This window comes from Glossina fuscipes, unplaced genomic scaffold, assembly GCF_014805625.2.
Source record: "Glossina fuscipes isolate IAEA_lab_2018 unplaced genomic scaffold, Yale_Gfus_2 112, whole genome shotgun sequence".
Taxonomy (NCBI): Eukaryota; Metazoa; Arthropoda; class Insecta; order Diptera; family Glossinidae; genus Glossina; species Glossina fuscipes.
In genome coordinates, this window is record NW_023998455.1 from 3830928 (window position 1) to 3852204 (window position 21277).

The following is a 21277-nucleotide window of genomic DNA, read 5'->3' on the forward strand; positions in this document are numbered from 1 at the left end:
TTTTTTTTTTTTTTTCAAGACGAAGAAATTTTGACAGTGTATCGATTTTGAGAAAATTTCCAGCACAATCAGCTCATGTTTGAAGATATTTTAAGAGCTTGAAGAAATAAGCAAGCACAAGAGCCCGAGATCTCTCCAAAAGAAAGCCGCATCTTTTTTTCAGGAGATTCTATTCAACGCCTTCTAAAAAAGAACAGAAACATAATTAGTCTAAAAATAATTTAATTGATTTTTTTGTGTCGGTTTGCAGAGAAACGCCACTCACTCAAAACCCTTACCTTTTCTTTTCTATATCGAATCTGTACCTTTTCTTTGCTTGTCTTTTAATCAAACTGAAAAAATTGTTTATATATTAAAGAAAATCGAAAAAACTATTGAAAGCCGGATAAGGCAGAATTTTTCTTTTCTTTTTAGACAACGAACAGTTTTAGTAGATTATAACCGATTACTCTGTCAAAAAAGAACCGGGAATTTTTAATGCAATAATTTCGCTTAAATAGTCTTTAGATTATGCCGAAGTGGCGGGAATTGCTTATTCGGTCAACTAACTTTTAGTATATTTTGGTAGAAAATTCCAGGGAATTGTTTACCTAAAAATTGTGCTTGATTACCTTTGTCAAAAAAGTACAGGGATTTGTTCATTCAATAATTTACATTTATAAATATTTATACATATAAACACATATGTCTATGTATATTTATATATACTTATTTATACAAAAATATAAATATATACGGAACAAAATATATAAATATATATATATATATATATATATATTTTTTTTTTTTAATTATGTCAAAAAGGTCCAGGGATTTGTTTATTAAATAATTAGCTTTTATAACTAGTATGTGTGCGTGTTTATTTAAAATGTGTCAAAAAAGTTTAGGGAATTTTTTACGCAATAATTTTATTGAATTAACATTCCTTTGTATACAGCGTTACAGGTCGAATCGTGAATCTTGAAGGCGTAGGGTATCATACCGCTTGCATTAGATGCATTTATCCTTTCTATGATAATTGAAATTGTTTTTTAATTATCCAATACACTCAACCGCAGACCGCACACTTTAGTTCGAGCATAATCTAAGTTTGATAAGCATTCTCTCTCCTGTTCTCACACGTATAGCTTATACTAACAATAGAAAATGTATTTTTGTATAAATAGCGTTAATTACAAAAGCTTAAGAATACTTTGTCTTGAAACTTTCAATAATAAATACGAAAAGGAAATGGCTTTAGTGACTTCATCACTTGTGCAAACACCTCAAAGCGTGCGGGTGGTAGTAATCGGTTCAGGACCTTCCGGTATAGCGGCCGCTACTCGCCTAGTGGAAGCCGGTTTCAATGATGTCTTGATATTGGAGGCTGAGAGTCGTGTTGGTGGTCGCATTTACACGATACCGTTTGCCGATAGCGTTATTGATTTAGGCGCTCAATGGTGCCATGGCGAGAAGAATAATGTGGTTTATGAAACGTTGGAACGCCTGAATCTTTTAAATCTATTGGAAACTACCGGCGATACATATTTTAAATTTAAATGTGTCCGCTCCAATAAAGATATTGTGCCAGATAAGGTAGTTTCAAAGCTAACTGAAATTTTTTATGAGATAATACCATCAAGAGAAGATGAACTGAAATCGTATGAAGGATCGGCAGGTGCCATAATGACAGAAATGTTTTGGAAAGAAATTGATAAATTGGCTGAAAAACCGGATCGCACTGTCGTTAAAGAATATTTTGAAACAGCAAAAAAGGCGAATTTATCCTTAGAAGCTGCTGATACTATGTTCGAAGTTTCACCTTCAAATGCGTTGCAATTCGAGACCAGTGAAGGCGATCAAAATTTAAATTGGAAAGATAAGGGCTATCAAACCTTTTTAAATCTTTTATTGAAAACTGATGATTACAAAAAGAATTTGGGTTTATTGGAGGACAAAATTCAAGTTTGTCAACGTGTCAAGCACATTGAATGGCAACATGAAGACGGGATAAAAATTACGCTCTTTAGTGGGAAAATTATTGTGGCAGATCATGTTGTATGCACCACTTCTTTGGGCGTCTTAAAAGAAAGCCATAAATCTCTTTTTCAACCGTCATTGCCGCTTAGCAAAATACGGGCCATAGAAGGACTTAAGCTGGGTACTGTTAATAAATTTTTCTTGGAATTTGAAAAACCTTTCGAGCCCGTCGACTGGGTAGGATTCAATTTCCTATGGTTAGAGGAAGATCTCACGGCGTTACGTGAAACTGAACGCTTTTGGTTAGAAAATGTCTTCGGTTTTTACCGAGTAGCCCATCAGCCACGCCTTATGCAAGGTTGGATTGTTGGTCGTCATGCCCGCTATATGGAAACGTTAAGCGAAAAAGAAGTTCTCGAAGCTTTAATGTGGTTATTGAGAAAGTTTCTCTCACATCCGGTCCCCGAACCCATAAAGTTCACACGTACACAATGGTATACGAATTGCAATTTTCGCGGCACTTATAGTTTACGAACTATGTACACAGACGAATTGCGTACCGGTGCTTGGGACTTGGCGGCAGCTTTGATCGACGGCGATGGCAAGCCCATTGTGCAATTTGCCGGCGAAGCAACGAACAGCCATCACTTCGGCACCGTTCACGGTGCTACAGAAAGTGGTTGGCGCGAAGCTGATCGCTTAATTCATTTTTACCAAAAGAAATCTCTTACAAAGTGATCGCTTTAAACAATATATATATATATATAAAATAGGTTTTTAAAAGCACCCAAAAAATTCCACTTGAAATGAATTATTTTATATTTAATAAAGAACTCCTTGCAAGCAAAAATAGATCTATTTATTTATTTATTTATTTATTTATTTTTATACTTTACACCATTTGTGGTGTAGGATGTATTAAGTTAATGTGGACGTATGTAACAAGCGGAAGGGCTTAAGATAGACCCATCTTTTATTATACCAATCGATTCGGAATCAAGATCTGAATTGGTCTACGCCTGTATATTCGTCTCACGTCAGTCCATGTATAGTTCTGTTCAAGCTACAGACAGCAATTTGGTACAGTGACGAGTTTTGACACAAGGACGACGATATTGAAAACTTTTTGAGATTGATCCGCTTTTTCGAGTGCTGCCCTATTCTGAAAAGCTGTTATATGGAAAAAAATTTGAATTTTCAAAATTTTTCGGCAAATGTGTGTGCGTAGACAACCATTAGGCGTTTTTTTCTTTATTGTTGTTTTTTATTCGTTTCTATTTAAAATTTTTTTTTTTTTAACAGAAATAAAACGATCTTCAATTACATTAGCATTAACAAATATGCAGCAGCAGCAGTGCGTAGGTAAATGTTATGTTATACAGGTTTGTTTCTAGCGTCGACAATAGCTCTTAGCATTAGGCACTTGACTATAGCATATAAACGTACGCATGCATTGAGTTCTTTATCTGAGCATACACACACACACACACACACAACACGCACGCCAAAAAAAAAGAAGAAAAATGTACTCTCAGTAACGAATTTTGTTTAACGACTTGATTGAAACTTACTTTTCTCTTGCTCACATACCTCCATAGAATCACCAGTAGCTGGCCACATATATTTACGTATTTTAACGTCACTTAATTTCCAATTTTTTATAAAACCAGATTTTTCATAGAAACAACGAAGAAAACACTGAAATTTTATAGTATTTTTTCTTTTTATTTTAAATATAAAAAATGTATTTGTTTCTCAATTTTAAGCTTACCATGCCAGTCTTGTCCGTTACATCTGGTAATGAGCCAGTGGAATTGAAGCTGGTTAAGTAGTCTTAAAAACAGAAAAAATCAATTTTTTCTCTTATTTGTATTTTAAGACGTAAGTAAGACCATCGCAAATTTTTAACAAAATCAATTTTTGTTTTTTGTTTATTGCTAATAGCCTAAATGCTCCCTGACATAAAAAGCTAAAATATTAAATAAACCAAAAATTGGATTTTTCGAGTAAAATTATAGGACTTGAAGCTTTAAACGCATTTTTTTTCGTGGCAAGTAGCATGACTTGAATAATATGTAGGACCCTTTCGATAAGATAATGTAAGCAACTTTTCTTACGCGAATTTATAGAACATCATCAGGAGGAGTTGACTTACACCCATCTTTTACTATATCACAATCACTTTCTGAATCGATTTAAGCTTCTCCGTCTGCCTGCCCTTCTGATGTCCTTCAACGCGATTTGTGTTCAACCAATAATTTCAGATGAGATTCGGTACAGTGGTGTGTTGTGGCCAAACTGTGAACATTATCAAAAAAGTCTCGGATTGGACCCCTTTTTCGACCACTTCCCGTATAGCCCCTTGTGGTGAAAACTCATTTTACGAAGTAGTGTAGGTTATTTAAGGACAAGCTATGACCTAAGAAAAGTGCATTGATTTTTTTAAAGCATTCATATTAATTCATATTCGCTAGGTGCTGCAGATATCCTTAAATTGGTAGCGCCTCGCTGCTACTGTGCTTCGATGCAATCTTTTTTTCAGTATTTTCCACAAATCATTTTTTTTTTTTTTTTATTACTTAAACATACGTTTGATTATCTCCCCAAATATTTTTATTCTATCGCATATCCTTTGAATCATAAAAAACTTATAGAGAAAAAAGCTTTTCTGGTATTTTTTAAGTTGTTACGGTGGTCCTATCCCCTAAGTGGACTGCAATTCCCCGACAACTTACCGGTTGGTATTGAAAAGCTCGAATTACATTCTTCAATAACATCATCGAAATCCACAATATCTGCAGCTTCCATGGTAACACTATTGTTAGCAGATTTCGAAAGTAAATTTTTACGATTTTGAAGAAATTTTTCCTCACTTACAAGATAGATATCACCATTGTATACGGGAGTTCGATAACTCAAAGTAGAGTTTAAGAGAAAATTTATAAAAATTATAAAATGCAATGCATTCATAACGATCGAGAGTGCTAACTATTAGCGGCCAAGCAGAGAGTCTTTACTACTGACTGACTACTGGCTAATAGTGGGTGCATTTATACTGTAAAGCAAAACTGAAAGCACTTATATAAACTGCATTCAACGCAATTTGTTATGATTCTTTTATTGATAAATATAAATAGGAATATATATATATATAAATATATATATATATATATATATATACATACGGTAAATAATTGATTTTGTTTTTTTTGCAATTATTTTCAATTACCATAATTTTATCTTTATTGTTATTTTATACGCTTTAGAATCAATCTCGTGCTATTTAATCGTATTCTATAGGTTTGTGTGTGTGTAAGTGTGAATAAACGAATAAAAGTATTGTTTACATTGTAATCGTTTCAATATTCAATTTTGCTTAGTGATTTGTTAAACACAACTTGCGGGAAATGAAGGAGGCGGGAGACATATCTGGCCATAAGTAAAACAAAATTCTCTTTCAACATAAAACTAGGAAGGGCAAAGAGTAAAAAAAAAAGAAAAGAAAGGCAAGATAGCAATTAGAAATAAGAATAAGAAATGAATAAAAACAAATAAAAACTTTACAGCGGACCCTGGCCCAGCGTTAATTATCCAACGTAATTTCGTTTAATGCAGTTATTCATGTAATTGATGTTTCAACATACAACTCTATCTGGGGAAGTTGTCGAAAAAGTAGTCCAATCTGAACTATTTTCAAGAATACAAAGCGGACAGACGGACAGACAACTCTACATAAAAACAGAATCACTTTCTCTGTATAAAAGGCGAGCCAGCATAATGGATGGAATGGATGGATCCTATCTTAAATCCCTCTAGGTTTTGTAAAAAAAAAAAAAAAAACAATTTTAAGCTATTTTTAGAGAAAAGAGTTTTTTAATTAAACATTAATTAGAAAGAAAAAATGAAAAAAAAAGAAGAAAATTAATATTTCAGCTTGCGTTTCGGTGATGATTGAGACGTTTTTGCTTAAAGCAAAGAGTATTTTATTTATTGTTAGGTTATTAGGTAATGCAACGGGAACTTAGAGCAATGAGTATTTAGTTAATAGGATGGGAGGATGAAAAAAGTCTCCACGGGCTTATTACATGTAATATTAATCTGTAAATAAAATTTGTTTTAAAATTTACTTAATTTTTTTAAAATAATTTTAAACTAATTTTTTTTAATAATTTATTCTTTGCAAAATGGATTTTTGTCTTAAATAACTCTATGCAATGTCCACGTTGCATCCAAACGTCAAACTTTACCACCCCAGGCTCTTTTCACCAAATAGGAACCTCTTTCGGCTATCATCACGGCAGGGGCATGAGTGTTACCAGCCGTAACCTTAGGCATTATGCTGGTATCCATTACTCTGAGGCCGCGTATACCGTGAACTCTTAGCTCATGATCTACTACAGCCATGGGATCATGGCCCGGTCCCATTTTACATGAGCCTGCCTGATGATTTTCTGGTCCCGTGTTTTGACGTACAGCACACTCCCAATACGCCTCGGTTCCAAATGTAAAAGATTCACAACCCTCGGCCACCGTTCTATCCAAACGCATACCGTACTGCCTTAAAGGTGACGTCTGAGATAATTTAATGGCAAATTTAATGCCTTCTATTAAAACCTTAACATCCCTTTCATCGGTTAAATAATTGGCCACAATTTTGGGTGGATCCAAAGGATCCGATGAAGCCAATGTTATATAACCTCGGGATTTGGGATTTAAGACTGCCGGGAATATTTGCACACTACGCGAATTATTTGATAAAAGCTCTCCAACTTGGCCTGTGCGTGCACAGCTTGCTAAATAACCACCAAAATAATATTGAATATCGGGTACACCCGGTCGGTCGGCATAGCGAGTAGTCATCTTAGCGGTGACATCAGAAACTCCTGTACCGGACATTAGACCGTCACGGAATAGTAAATATTCCATAGCAGTCGCCCAATTCAAAGGAGCGGTATCGGCATCATCGATGAAAAAGTTGGTAAAATATGCCACGTGATTATGGAGATTTTTACCCACTCCCGGTAAATCATGCACAGACCTCACGCCCACCTTTAAAAGGAAAATACGTTTTGTTTTGCAAAAAGAAAAACAAAAGTTGTCTCACCTTTTTTAAATCTTCCTTAGGACCTACACCACTTAAGAGAAGAATTTGTGGCGAGTTTACTGCACCACCGCTTACTATTACCTCTTTTTTAACCAAAATTTTACGCATACTACCGTATTGGTCGATTACTTCTACGCCCAATACTGTCTTGGTATTCGGCTGTATTAGGACCTTAGTTACTGTTGTGTTTAATAAAATATGTAAATTGTTACGGTGTCGCGCGGGCCGCAAAAAGGAACGGGCCGAACTCCAACGTATACCGTTTCGTGAGGTCATCTGAGCTATCATAAATCCCGTTGTATTGCGACCGTTCAAATCATGTACCGAATATCCTAAAATTTGATTACAATTTAATTAAATTTAATTAAAAAGAAAAAAAAAAAATCTTTAGCCTTGATTTGTTACCCATCTCTTCACCGCCCTTTAAAATAGCATAGGATAGGGGAGGATTGTAAGGAAATCGTGATACAGGCATTAGGCCACCTTTAGCATGATATTCGGTGCCGACTTCATTCAATTGCTGATTGTCTTCCGATTTCATAAAGAACGGCAACACTTCTTTATAACTCCAGCCCGGATTACCCATGGCCGACCAATCGTCATAGTCTTCGGGATTACCGCGTATATACATCATCCCATTTAAGACTGATGTACCGCCAAGCACTTTGCCTCGTGGCCAGTAGCAACGTTGCTCTTCAGCCGAGAGGCAAGCCATTTTCTCCGGTTCGGTATTGTAACGCCAATCAATGTCGCTACCTATGAAATTTAGGAACATAGAGGGTATTTGAGCACCTACCGGTTCATCGCCACCTTAAAGGACAAAAAGAAAATCAAAATCTCTATAATTTTTAGTAATGTCTTCTTTTTTTAAAACGAATTTCCAGTTGCTTTAGCTTAAGCGAATACCTAATCGGTATGAAACAATCCTTCGCTCGCCTCTATCAGGATTAATTTACTCTTTGCTTATTGCTATCTCAAGTGAATGGTCTTAGCTAAGTAAAGTACCTTTCTATACGAATTTGCCCACTGTGTTGCGCTGCCACGATAATTTTTTTTTAAATAAAGTTAATTAAGATGCCATAGGTCCATCCATTCATCGCCATTATGATATAGCAAAGCAATTAAATCTATTCAACGAATAAATTAATAGATAAAAGGATGGCCTTTGGTTTTGAGTTGCAAAGCATGTTTAATGCATGCGCGAGCGTGTGTGTGTGTGTGTGTGTGTGTGTGTGTGCGTGCGTGTCTGAAAGGCACAAGAAAGACTGTTTACCATCCCTCCTCATGCAACGTCTTCTAGAGAAAGAGTTTTTATATGAAAAAAATGGCGGTTTTCATTATTTCTTGATGATCAAAAATCGAGGAAAGGTAGAAAGTTTGCATCTAATGGTGGTGGCACGACTTTTTGAATCCTCTCTCACACAAAGCTTCTTATGCAGGAAATAAGCTTTTATTTGGCAAGACAGAGGAGATTTTGGATTTCACCTTGATCAAAATCGGTTCAGAATAGTGATTTAATGTATGTATTTGTTATGGTAAATTTGGAGTACCATGCTTAATATGACCATGTAAAAGTTTTATTCATTTTATTATAATGTATTTATGTATTATACCCATCGCTAAAGCATGAGTGGTATATTCATTTTATGAAAACGCCCAGAAGAAACCTTCAGAGACCCCACAGGATATATGCATGCTTGATTAGCATCAAATTCTGAACCGATTTAAGCATGTCCGTCCGTCCGCCATTGCAATGTCTGTTGTAAACACTTTCCTAGCCGTAAGAATCGATTTCAAATTGGGCATTTTCAGAACCATTGCAGCTTGGTATTGGAAATGGGCCAAATCGAAGTTGAAGGACACGATCACAGCATTACCTCTGTTTTTCGAAAGGAATAAAAAAGTTCAAAGTGTCAAATGATGGACAGTATTTTATTGTTACTATTTTCTTTTTTTTTTTCTGACAATTCCGGATACTTTTTACACAGATTCAACTTTTAATAACAGTCCACTGAAAGTTAACTAAAGTGTCTTATTTCTTACTCAGCCCCCCGTCATCATCGAAATATACTCAATTCTTTAGTCTTTCAATCTATCTTCTCATAGAAAAATTGCGCGCTTACCAGTCTTCATATTGGCCCTATTTTTTGCCCCACTTTCTGTCTACCTAATATATTTATTTTGGCCTGAGTATCTAATATTTTAAGCTATAAAAGGCTAGTAAAACCATTTCTAATGCGATTATTGCAGAGTATCAGGATCGCCTTTAACTTCTACTTAAGGTGTTTCGATATCATTAAAACCAATATCACCTCTGACTAATATGGTGTATAAATATATAGCTATTATTATTAGGAATAAAAATTAATTTGTTGTAAAATAATAATAAATAAAAAACTGTAATTAATAAAAGCAAACCTGTTTCTTTGCTCTTTTATACTATTTTTAATGAGATAATAATTTATAAAAATTACTATAAAGCTACAAGAACTTAGTCACATAATGAACATTTGCTGAGTTTTAAAATTCAAAAATAAAAGATTTGGGTCGACTTGACAGTAAATTTTTTCGTGATAGCAAAATAAAGCTAGCATCCATTCATCCTATGGTATATATGTTTGAAATGGATCGATTAGCATTTGTTAAAAAGTTGCAATAAATTAACATTTAACGGCTTAACAAGTAGAATGATTAGCTAGTGCTAAATACAACGACTACTTTAGCTGATTTTTGATAAAATCGCATTCGAGGAAGAACTTGAAGCGATTGCCCATTGATCCATACCAATTACATCGACTTGCTTCATTGTTAGAACACATTTTTCGTTGTTCGTCGATGTCGTGAACTAAACTTAATTTAGTGGCAGAGAATAACTTTAACTCATCATAAAAGTAGCATTCTAGACTCGTGCGATGCTCATAAAACAAACCACTCCGAACATGTTTCATCTGCCCTTCAGGCACGAAAGTTACGTGATGTTGGTGTAATATAATGTCGGGGTCGTTAGCAGATGATAATAACTCGCCAAGCCAGGTCGTAGACTCTGCTAAGTGGAGCGAGCACTAATTACCACAATTTATTCTTTGATTAGTTGAGACATTTCAAGAAAATATTTACAAAGTTATCTTTGCATTAAACACAACAGTAAGTAAAAGGCTATAATCCAGCAGCTAACACTTCGCATCTGCTTACGAAAGATCCTGTTTTCCTTATGTCACATCTTTCATAGGAAATATATTTTGAATCTGAAGGCAAATAAAGTTGAAAAACTTTCGGAACATTAAGGATTGGTTCTTAACGTTAAAAATGCTATACCGTGCCGTCTAGGCAAACGTCGTCGCATTAGTCCGTTAAAGTTAAAATTCATACTTACTCAAGAGCGAATGTTGCTTGCTCTCGATTACAATTAGCAAACATTTGCTGGAACATTTTTTCATTTACCTTTTACTCGCTTCTAGGAGATATTTATAGTGGGATTTATGTCAAGCTCTCTTACGGGCTACAAGTCAGTCGCTAGAGCGGAGCCTGCTAGGTAGGCTTAGCTTGAAGTACTTATGTAGACTTTTGGATCAAGTTATTTAGATTTTCAATTTTCAATTTTCAATTTTCAATCAATGTTTTGGATAGTTTTCCGCACTCGTTTCGTTCCTTACAGTAAGTTTGAGAGGAGCATAAATACAATTCTGGCTATCACAAGCATTATTGTGGGCGGATCACATTGCCGTTTAGCTATCCATTTAGATTCTTGCGATCTTGTGGAAAGAAAAACATGGACCAACTGAAATCGTCTAATTAAGAATGTAGTTTATTGCGACTCCAATGCTTATACATATATGAGTGTACTGTCACATTGCACATCGCCGCGGTTTGTTATCAAGTATTGTATAAACATAAAATCACTTACTTCGCCTCATACCTACTATTTCGTATTAGATTAAAAGTACATATGTACACTTTTATTTGTAAGTGTATACACTAATGAAGCTATAATTATGAGGTTACAATTAAAAAAAAAAACCAAAAATTATGATGTATTTGTAATTGGGGCTGTATGTGTTATTGTTAGTCGAATACGTTTACAGGTTCTACAACTTAATTTGATGAAAGTTATAGGAAGAGTTGGTTTTTTAAGACAAAATTTCAACATTTCAACTCCCCGAGTAATGGAAGACAGACGGACATGAAGATTTTTGCAATTCGTTATTCATATTATCATATTAATCAATAGGGTCTCTACAGTGGTAATTGCATGGTAAACTGAATCCAATAAACTCTCTGTAGAGCACAAAAAAGGAAAGACGTAGGGACAGACATTTGAAAAGTGATTTCGTTTTTCATGGTAATCAATAAGGGCCCGATAGTAGTAATTGCTTGGAAAACTGTATCTAATAAACACTCTGCAGAGCACAAACAAGGAAAGACGAAGGGACAGACATTTGCAAAGTGATTTCGTCTTTCATGGTAATCAATAAGGGGCTGACATGAAAGGCAAGACGGACAGTCAATTTGTCATTTGTCATTTCCAATCAGGACTGTCTAATGATTATTCCTGTAATGATGGGTAAAATTTGAGCATTGTCGACCTTCTTGACACTTGTCATCACCACAACGCAACATCATTGGTATTGTAAAAGTAATTCATAGATAAAAAAAAAAAAAAAAGAGTTAATTGAATATACGATAATTTGAGAATAATTTACATAATATTAATATAAACTCTTGTACCGGCTTCGATTAGTAAAACCTTCCATTGCGGTATTTCGGATAAACGCGAAGCTACCACCGAACCAGCCGAACCGCCGCCAACTACAATAAAATCGTATTCATAATCTGGTTCTGAGCGAAACTGGAAATAAGAGCAAAGCAGAGAAGAAATATGATACAAATGAATGAACTCTACTCTAATATGAAAATAAGTTAAGTTTATTGCACAATAAACTCTGGCTTAGACTGGGGTGTAGATAAAGTGAAACATAAATATTTGAAAGACTTACCCTTGAACTAGCGCGACCACAAGGATCTTCAAGATCACATTGCGAGCGTACAAACACTTCCAATAGGCCCATAAATAACATGAATGCATTGCCGCCGCATGTTGAGGCCAATGTCGGACCCGTAGGCACCCCCACCAAACAATCACATTTGCCACTGGACATGACTTCGCGTCAGTGAAACAATATTCAGCTTTGTTTGTGTGTTGGACTAGTGATTGTGTTTGCAGCTCTCTTGTTATGTTTTTTTTTTCCTTTTTTTTTTTTTGTTTTTTGTTTTCTTTTTATTTAATGGTTTAATGTTGTAGCGGCTTTTTGGTCAACTGCAGTGAAAAAATTAAAACAATAATAAACTTATAGCTTTTGTTTTCTGCTTCTTTTTTTTTTTTTTTTGTAAGCAAAACTTTTGGTTTGTTGTCTGCTTTATTTATTAGCTGACAACTTGCATGTCATAAATAAACCTGTACGTACAATGTAACATAGAGTTTAAGTGTGTATACGTTTGTATGAACACAAATCATTATTACTTTTTTTTATTTTTATTTTTTTTCTTCACAAAAAACAAAAACGAATTAGAAAAAAAAATTGTGCAGAACTTGATATTGGTATTGTGAACATATTCAACTGATAAGTTAATCACTCTAACGATATTGTGCTGCGTTGTACTCTGCCGTGGCATGTGGTAGCGCTGTGCAGTGTTACAAATAAGTTTTGAATGGAAATTAAATTAGTTGTTGTGTGTTTTCTATTTTCGAAGTTTTGGAATTAAAGTTATTTCAATCATTACCGGGTATAATTAAGGAAACCGCTACAGTTAAATAATATTTTTATTAATACTAGTATTTCTATAATTCGTTTAAATGTTCATAAATTAGATTTTAGTGGAATTTAATTAAAGCAAGTTTCTCGCTTAAGTCTTTTGTTAGGGAAAACCTTCAACTTATTATGGCAGAGAAATCCACAATAATTAACTAACTGAGTGAAAACATATTCGATATGAAAAATGTTTATACTGACCAAGCGATATTATAAGAATATTCATCCCAAACAAAACAATAAAGCGGTTCTTGACGAAACAACGAATTAAAGTTTCTCGCTTAAGTCTTTGATTAGGTAGAGCTTTCGACCAATAATCGAAAGGAAATTCTTTATCATCAACTTATGCCTGGTGCATGAACACTCGGGTGTTGGGGGCAACGAAACGGCTGACTGTCTAGCGAACAGGTGGGTAGATTCTGAACCGTTCTGTGGCGTACCAAGGAGCCACATTAACAGGCTGGTATGTGCAAGTTGCAGGAGAATGGCAAGCAAAAAGAATCATAAAATCTTCCCGCAAGGCAAACACAAACTACCGAAACTAAGAACAAGCGACCTACGTTTAGTCATCGGCATCTACACGGATTATATAATTCCCTCAAAACGAACGTGAGGTCATTTGCAGAATCAGACACCAAGTGTTGAGTGCTAAGCATTTTACCACGCCCGACACGGTACTGTGCTCCGATTCAAAGAAGCTGGCGGGATTCATAAAAATCCTAAAACTGATTGGCTAGGGGTATGGGCGTGTACAATAGATGTTCTAGGTCGCGGTACGTCTTGCCCGCGTAATTAATGGTTAATAATATGACACCAAAAAAATATATTCAAACTTATATTATGTATGTGACGGACGGACGATATTCCGATTTCATACTTACCTACCTGGTAATTTTGATTTGATTTAAGGTAAACGAATTCAATGTCAATAATTTGGGCAATTTACCGCCGGAAACGGATATTAATCGATTATTATTAAGTAATTGTTTTGCCAAACAACAAAATGTTTTCTTTCTTTAATATGAGCACTCGTTTTGGGCTTGTCCTTGTTCTCGTGTAAGAAGCTGATGATCCGAAAGGACTACGGATGAAGAAAGACATAGCATGAACTGGTGACCGCAGCCCAATCGATTAGTGTTACACTGATTATTCTTGGGATTCGAACACTGCCTTGGCAATCGCGATTTTTACTTACCCTACTACCCAAGCCGACTTGTTGTAAAAGAGTATATTAAGTTTGTGCGGCTTCATGCAACACTCAGAAGGAATTGAGATGGATCTGCCTATCATTATTATACCGACATATGGATCGATTTAAACTTGTCCGTCCGCCCGTCTTGTTTTTTTATGTTCAACCTACAAGCCGGCCTCAATTTTTAAGATATTTTGATGAAAATGTCGTGGTGTACCGACATGCTTTGGCCCAAAGACAGTTCGGGTCACCATCTCGGCCACTGCCCATTTAAGTCTTATTTTGAAAAGTTGTTACATGAATAACTATATTAAACGAAGTAGTGTCGTGAATTTAATGGCGGGTCGTATCCCGCTACGATGTTTTACTTTTTTATTGATGAAACAGTGCTCTTGTGTTTTGGTCGAAAATTCTTTCTCTTTTATATCAAATACTTGCCGACGTGTGTAAATATCAATATTTCTTAAAAATCCTACCTACTAGTGCAGTAGATAAAGGAATATAGAGGCTTTCGTTTGCTTTGTTTATTTAGCTGATATTGCTCAAAAGAATTTTTTACAGTAACTCAGGGGCCGTTAACGACGAAACGACTATAAATATGACATCAGTTAATGATAGCAAAAATTGAAAGCAATTGAATCTACAACAAGCAAGTGGAAAAGAAAAAAAAAGGAAAAGAAAAAATAACTGAAAAGTAAATCACGCGCTTTCGTTCACCGTGACCGTGATATAGCAATCGACGCATACATATTTAGGCTAACATAATGCCACGTAAATGCTTAGTCAGCCATCAAAAGTGTGTGCGAAAGACTTATCGTTTGTCTTCTTAAGACACAACAACAATGAATTTTCTGATGATTGTTGCTATTATTGTATTCACAGTTAAGAAAATTATTAAATTCTTTGACTATTTCTTTTATTTTTTTTCGTTGTTGTTTCTTTTTTTTTTTTTTTTTTTAGGTTAAAATTACAATTTTCAAAACGATTGTGGCTTCTGTTGAACTCAAGAGAAAAAGAAAAGAAAAATTTGAATATGAATTTGAATTTATAATTAAAAGAAAAAAAAAAAAAGACCAAAAAATACGTCAAACAGAACGCATACAAAAAGCCAACAATCTCTCGCATCTTAAGCTCTTGTCAAAGGTCATGAGAAGAAGCAGAAGAAAATTTTAAAATTATGATCTGTTGTCTGTGCGATGTATCCAACGAACGGAAAAAAAAAAAAAAGTTGGTAAATAATTGTGTTGTGTCTGTGGCTTCTGTTTTAACTAATTTTTGAAGGCGGTGTTGGTTAATAGGCATTTTGTTGTAATTTCTTGCCTTTTGGGCAACGCTTGATTTATTGCATTCATCATTGTGTTATTTTTCGTTTGCAACGTCTTGATATAAACTTTGCAGTCTTACTTGTACAACGGTACAACATGTAAAGAACGAAATCGTGAGCGCCGTTGTTCCCCACATTTTTTTTTTTTTATTTGAAATAATTTTTTTTTTTTTGTTTTTGGGAAGCGAGGAGAATTTTTACTTCCTTTTATTGTCGAACAATCTTTACTTCTTAGGTTTAAGGGAACTTAACGTTAGCTCAGCTTAATAAAGCGTTATTCCCTTTACGGGGCTTTATTTCTCGCAATAACTGCGCGCAGGGGCTTATAGTTAATTGCAAGCAAAGAAGCATTGGAAAGTTTATATCATTGGACGTGAAATACTGAAGGATCTCAAGCAACTCGCACCGTAAAACTTTCCGCTTTCTTTTCAGTCCTTATAAGGACCAAGAGTGAAGATTACTTCACTGCACAGAAATTTACACTTTTCTCCCGATTTTGTGATCTTCTTAAAGCCTTATGCCGAAGTATGAAGGCCTCTAGTTAGGTAAGAAAGCTCTTGGTGTTCGAAAGCCTATGTCTATAAGATTTCAAAACTTGAGTCGATCTCAAATGGGAGTAGAAAACCAAACCAGTTTCATAATTTTAAGTTTTTTTTTTTAATACGATGATGATGATGGTTAGGAAGCGCTGTAGCTAGAAAAGGATAGAAGGAGGAAACTATGTTTATGTACGTTTGACTTAAAAGTGGAAACGTCAGAAACGGTGGAAAAAATCTTTGCCAGTAGAATATTCCAAAGGCGCGCAATGTAATTAAGAGAATGAAAAACCCCGGTAGCGTATCGTACGATATAAAGATAATACCAGGACAACAAAAAATGAAAAAAAAAGAAGAAATGATCTTGCATGGGCGTGGCTGATTTTTTCCATTTTTTTGGGAAATTTTTTGTCGTGCGTCTGCTTATTGTAGTTTATGAGCAGTGCTCTCGTTTTATAGTGCAACATAGCCCTCTTTTTTAATCGCTCTTCACTACCTACATGCGCGTAAGAGCTTCCAATGCATTTTTGGGGGTCAGGAGATGGACAGAGGAACAGACAGAAGGTAACTTCATGCTTGCAGTCATACGCCTACGGACAAACGGACAGATCGACATGTTTAAAGCGAAGCAGAGTTTAATGCCTATTGAGAGCGTGTAAGCTTTATGCAGTCGTTGAATGTCGTGTCGCAAGCGTTACAATCAAATAAATGCATTTTCGTCTTTCGATGTAAGCACCTTTGTCTTAGCCCAAGTGTAACTCTTTTTCTTCATTTTTAAGACTAAAATCTTTTTCCGCAAATTTGGAAAAAATTTTATAAAAAATTTTTCAAGGCTCTGCTTATAATTATATTTTTAAATAATAATTAATGTTTAAAAAAATTTTTTCTTGCCGCGAAATTTATAAATTATAAAAATTTTCCGCGTTTATTTGAAAGATTAGTAGGTTTTACTGCATATAAATAATATTTTTAATCATAACTACGTAGAGAGAAAAAATATTCATTGATGAGATTGCTTTCCAACCTAAGCCTCAATATTTATTGTTTTGAATTTGTCTTCGTTAAGATTGCGGTATTTAACAATAATATTGTTTTTTGCTAAAAATTCATAAATAATTCATTTAAAAATTCATTCATTCATTCATTATTTGAATATAAACATATCGTAAACGGATTTTTTTGTTTGCATTGTTGCAAAATATTTCTTTGCTAATATTTCTTTTTTCTATATTTCATTAAGTAAATTAAACGAGCGGTAGAGCACTTGAGTATTTTGTGAAAAGAATTGAATAAATAAATAAAGTAAAAACCGTTTACAATAAAACAATTTGTCAATGTCGACTTTTATGCATGCTACTTTATCAAAAAAAAAAAAAAAAATTCTTCTTTCATTTTATTAAGTGCATAAGTTTGCTACCGACATTCGAGACTTTACAACGGGAAAAAATTGTTCCATCGCTAATCACTACTTCCGACATCTTTTAAATATAGCATAAATTCCGTGGGGATACAACAACCGGGATTTTTTAGCCTTCCACATAAACACAGACTAGCGTTAACAAGAATGGACGTACCATTCGAACAAACAATAAGTCATCCACTGAAATCCATATTAATTAAAAGAGTTAATGTCTTCTCTTGGGGAGGATAGAATGTACCGGATTACAGTTTTTGAGCGAGTATTATTCTATTTGAAGGCCATCCACAAAAGAATGATCACAAGAACCGAGGCAACGTTCGAACAAACCATAAGTTATCTACTGAAGTCAGTATTGATCGAAAGCGCTAATGTCTGCTGTTAACAGCAGGAAGAGTGGGACATACCGGGTAAGAACTAGTTAAACTTTGTGAGCGCTTTTTTCTTTATGGTGTTAAATATGTTTATACTGAAAACTCATGATGTCACAACATTTGGTATCTCACGCCCATTTTGTACAAAGAACTTTTCTTGAATATCATCTGAAAATGCTTATAACTTATTGCCTTATGGACGAATAAGTGATAGACTTTCACAGACATTTACGTGTAAAACGTCACTTGTGGAATGATGTGTTATATATATAAGCAGCTATATACACTCATCTCTCTTTGAGTCCTTTTATAGATTCATGTATGTGCGTATCTCTATACTGATGGGTGATGGGTTGTATTTTTATTAAGAGAATAAAACCGAAATCATCTAAAATTCTGTTCTAATATATACCCGAGTGGCAGACGTACGTAGATTTGCGCATGCACCTAACTAACTATGTAAGTGCGGATTATGGATCGTGTCATTGTAGATACATAAGTCAGATAAGAGATTAAAATTTATATTTTTGTAACATGTATACCTGTATATATACACATACATATATGTATACATATAAATATACATCTAAAGATATATAAAAATGTTCAGGTGTTCTTATAGATATAAAAGTTTGGTGCACTAAAAGAGAAATTTTCTAGAAAATTTATCTCATGCTATTTATAATTATTTGCATTGACTTTATTAAGCCTTCTCTAAAGTGTGAAAGCTATAAACAAAGATATGGAATATTGGAAAGCCATTAACTCTGAAAATGTCTTACTATTTTTTACGTTGAAATACATCTCCCCATCTGGCTTCCTTCTAGGCTTCGTTTTATTACGTGAAAGATAAGAGCATGTTTCGGCGAATCAAAAGCCAAATATAGTCTATGCGTGCGTTACGGCCCAAGTGTCCATTTTCGTTACATGAATTTGCGGCTTAAAGGGCATCAACAATATATGGACAGAGGGACAAACTTAGCTAATTCAATTCAAATCTATTTTATCAAATTTCTGATTAGTTACTCTGATGGACATCCAAATGAAATTAAAAAAAAGTTTCCTTTTCTCTACAAAAAGCAAACAAATAAAATATATATATAAAAATTTGTAGTAATTTTTTATTTTTTTATTTTTTTTGTAATAAATATCTTGCAACTCATTAATAATTCTCTTTTATAAAAAAGTATTTTTAAAAACGCTTTAATACCTTTTGCACTATAAACGAATTTGAAAACATATTCTCATGTTCAATAAACAAAAACATTATTAACATAACGAGTTTAAAAGCCAAGTTTAACTGAAGAAACAAACAAAAAAATGAACAAAAAAAAACTGAATAAAATCGCAATGCATATGCCAGACATATACGCACACCAAAGTGTATCCGCTTAACGGTCCAAAAGAGAAGCCCATTGGCTTATATACGAGTAATATTTTAATTTAGTGCAAAAATTGTGGCAAACTGTGAAAAGTGAAAATAGGAAGTTGAACCTTCGCTTATGTCGTCTTGGCACGCTATTGCAGACAGGCTTCTTCTTCTTTAGTTTAGTTTCTTTCCACTTTACAAAGCTTTACAAAGCTACATAACGAAGTGCTGTAAAGAGAAGAAAAAAAACCTACGAAAACAATATGCGATTGACGGTTGATTTTGTTTACTTCTTTTCTTTTATTTATTTATTTATATTTTTTTTTTGCTCTTTTATTTACTCATTCATATTAATTCATTCATTCATTTAGTCTTTCATTCATTCATTTATTCATAGGCGATATTTTAACGGTTCGTCTCATTTCTAAGACATTTTTACATTTTAAAGCATGCAATAAAAGTAAAAAATGTTGGTGTTGCTGTTGCTCTTGCCGTTGCCGTTGCTGTTGCCATTGCAGTTGCTGCAATTTTATGTTACAAGACATTTGCTGTGAAGATTCACCTTTAGGTGAAATTTCTTAACTGTAAGCGTCGGCCTAAGGTTCAGACGCATTTAATGTTGCATTTAACGTTACGCAACACATATATATGTATGCTTACGTGCTCATGTATGTATGCTCTCGCTGACTTGCATTACTTCGATTCACACAGAAGTTGAACGCATTAAATATTGTGGGTGCACATTCGTTCGCATATACATTGTTGTTGTGCAATTAAGTTGCAATTAAGTTTTGCTTTTTATATATTTAATATAATTAAAATTTTGTTTTTGTTTTCCACAAAAGAAAAAAAAAAGCAAAAATAAAAAACATATAGGCGATAATAGGTAGATAAGTGTGAACGACTTTTTCAACTTCTTATTGAAGGTCTTAGTTGTCGTTGCTTTCTTTTAAGATTATCGCATGATATTTTTATTAAAATATTTCAACGTTTCAATCACTGGAGGATTAAGGAAACTTTGGAGATACCATAAACTATATATATTCTTGATCAGTATCAAATTCTAAATCGATTCAAACATGTCCCTCTGTCCACTTATTTAATGTCTATTGCGAACACCCTCCCGGCCCGGAAAAAAGCAGCATTCGACTTCAAATTTGATAGAGACATTTGGAGTTTCTGGGCGCAAGTTGGTATAGAAAATACAATGAAATCAGTCGTAGGACACGTCTCTAGTATCGCTTAAACTGAGATCATCTCTGTTTTTCAAAAGGAAAAATGTTACTCTTAAACTACAGCAGATATGTCTTCAAAAATTGGAGCGTATAGTCTATGTACCACGCCTATCAATATTTTATTTTTTTTTCGCGCAGAAGCAAGCCTCGAATACTCCATAAAGTATGTAAATATTTGATAACTTATTTGAACGACGAACGCTTAACTGGGTGACACAACTGAATCAGTTTGAATTCTTTTAGATTAAAGATATCGTTATAAATAAGTTTGTGTCCATATTTCATGGAGAATTTGTAATGCTGTAGTGTACAGTCAACAAATTCCGATTTTCCAATGATGTATTTATTTATTATTTAACTTCATAGTCTTTAAGTTAATGGGTAATGGGCAACAACAATTTTTGAAATTCCTTATCTTGCACAAGAAAAATTTCATTTTGCTTTTACTTCGCTTAGTTAGTTATTAGAAAAACTTTATTCCAAGCTATGAAAGCAAATAATAAATTTAAATAAATTTGTTTAACTACAGGAAAAGAAAAAAATAAATAAATAAATAAATAAAAACAAATTAAATTTAGTAACAATAAGTATAAAAATATGATACCGCCGAATACTTTTACATAACACTTGAAAACAAACAAACAAAAAATGCAAAAAAAAAAGCAAAAAGAAAAACTACTGAAAAGATTGTACAGACAAATATAAATCACGAAAATCGTGCTAAATGAGACGAGTTACAAATTGATAGGAACAAACAGACAAAAACAGTAAATAAATTCAAAGAAGCAAAAATAATAACGAAAGAAGGCTTACATAACTAGAATAGATCGAATGGCGGATGCGCCTAACAAACAAAATTCTGGAAGTGAAGCTACTCGCATAGGAAAATCCGCACCCCCGGATAGAGCGGGATTTTTTCAAGACCTCGCTTTTTAGTTTATTTTTTTTTTTTTTTTTTTT

At 34.0% G+C, this 21277-nt stretch overlaps 3 protein-coding genes across 3 annotated transcripts; 1 reads left to right on the forward strand and 2 right to left on the reverse strand.

The window, feature by feature from the left end:
• Window positions 1-1068: 1068 nt before the first annotated feature.
• LOC119639517 (spermine oxidase-like) lies at window positions 1069-2697 on the forward strand. Its single transcript, XM_038036949.1, has one exon. It carries the CDS (start codon window positions 1147-1149, stop codon window positions 2695-2697), a length of 1551 nt encoding a protein of 516 aa, XP_037892877.1. The 5' UTR covers window positions 1069-1146.
• Window positions 2698-3265: 568 nt separating this feature from the next.
• Window positions 3266-4973, reverse strand: LOC119639573 (general odorant-binding protein 84a). Its single transcript, XM_038037030.1, has 5 exons — window positions 4837-4973; window positions 4695-4774; window positions 3731-3792; window positions 3531-3657; window positions 3266-3425 (listed from the first exon to the last, which is right to left on the reverse strand). The coding sequence occupies exons 1-5, from the start codon at window positions 4851-4853 to the stop codon at window positions 3334-3336; spliced, it is 378 nt and encodes a 125-aa protein (XP_037892958.1). The 5' UTR covers window positions 4854-4973; the 3' UTR covers window positions 3266-3333.
• Window positions 4974-5819: 846 nt separating this feature from the next.
• On the reverse strand, window positions 5820-12219 carry LOC119639612 (glucose dehydrogenase [FAD, quinone]). Its single transcript, XM_038037092.1, has 5 exons — window positions 12058-12219; window positions 11789-11909; window positions 7469-7873; window positions 7064-7395; window positions 5820-7008 (listed from the first exon to the last, which is right to left on the reverse strand). The coding sequence occupies exons 1-5, from the start codon at window positions 12217-12219 to the stop codon at window positions 6196-6198; spliced, it is 1833 nt and encodes a 610-aa protein (XP_037893020.1). The 3' UTR covers window positions 5820-6195.
• Window positions 12220-21277: the final 9058 nt, after the last annotated feature.

Excerpts from the sequence above, each read along its gene's own strand:
- LOC119639517 (XM_038036949.1), top strand. The coding sequence starts at position 1,147 with ATGTATTTTTGTATAAATAGCGTTAATTACAAAAGCTTAAGAATACTT.
- LOC119639612 (XM_038037092.1), bottom strand. The coding sequence starts at position 12,219 with ATGTCCAGTGGCAAATGTGATTGTTTGGTGGGGGTGCCTACGGGTCCG. Across the intron at positions 11,910-12,057 it reads GTGGTCGCGCTAGTTCAAGG|TTTCGCTCAGAACCAGATTA; the intron begins GTAAGTCTTTCA and ends TCTTATTTCCAG. Across the intron at positions 7,874-11,788 it reads GGTTTTACTAATCGAAGCCG|GTGGCGATGAACCGGTAGGT; the intron begins GTACAAGAGTTT and ends TTGTCCTTTAAG.
- LOC119639573 (XM_038037030.1), bottom strand. Across the intron at positions 3,793-4,694 it reads GAGCTTTTCAATACCAACCG|ACTACTTAACCAGCTTCAAT; the intron begins GTAAGTTGTCGG and ends TCTGTTTTTAAG. Across the intron at positions 3,658-3,730 it reads TAACGGACAAGACTGGCATG|TGTTTTCTTCGTTGTTTCTA; the intron begins GTAAGCTTAAAA and ends ATAAAATTTCAG.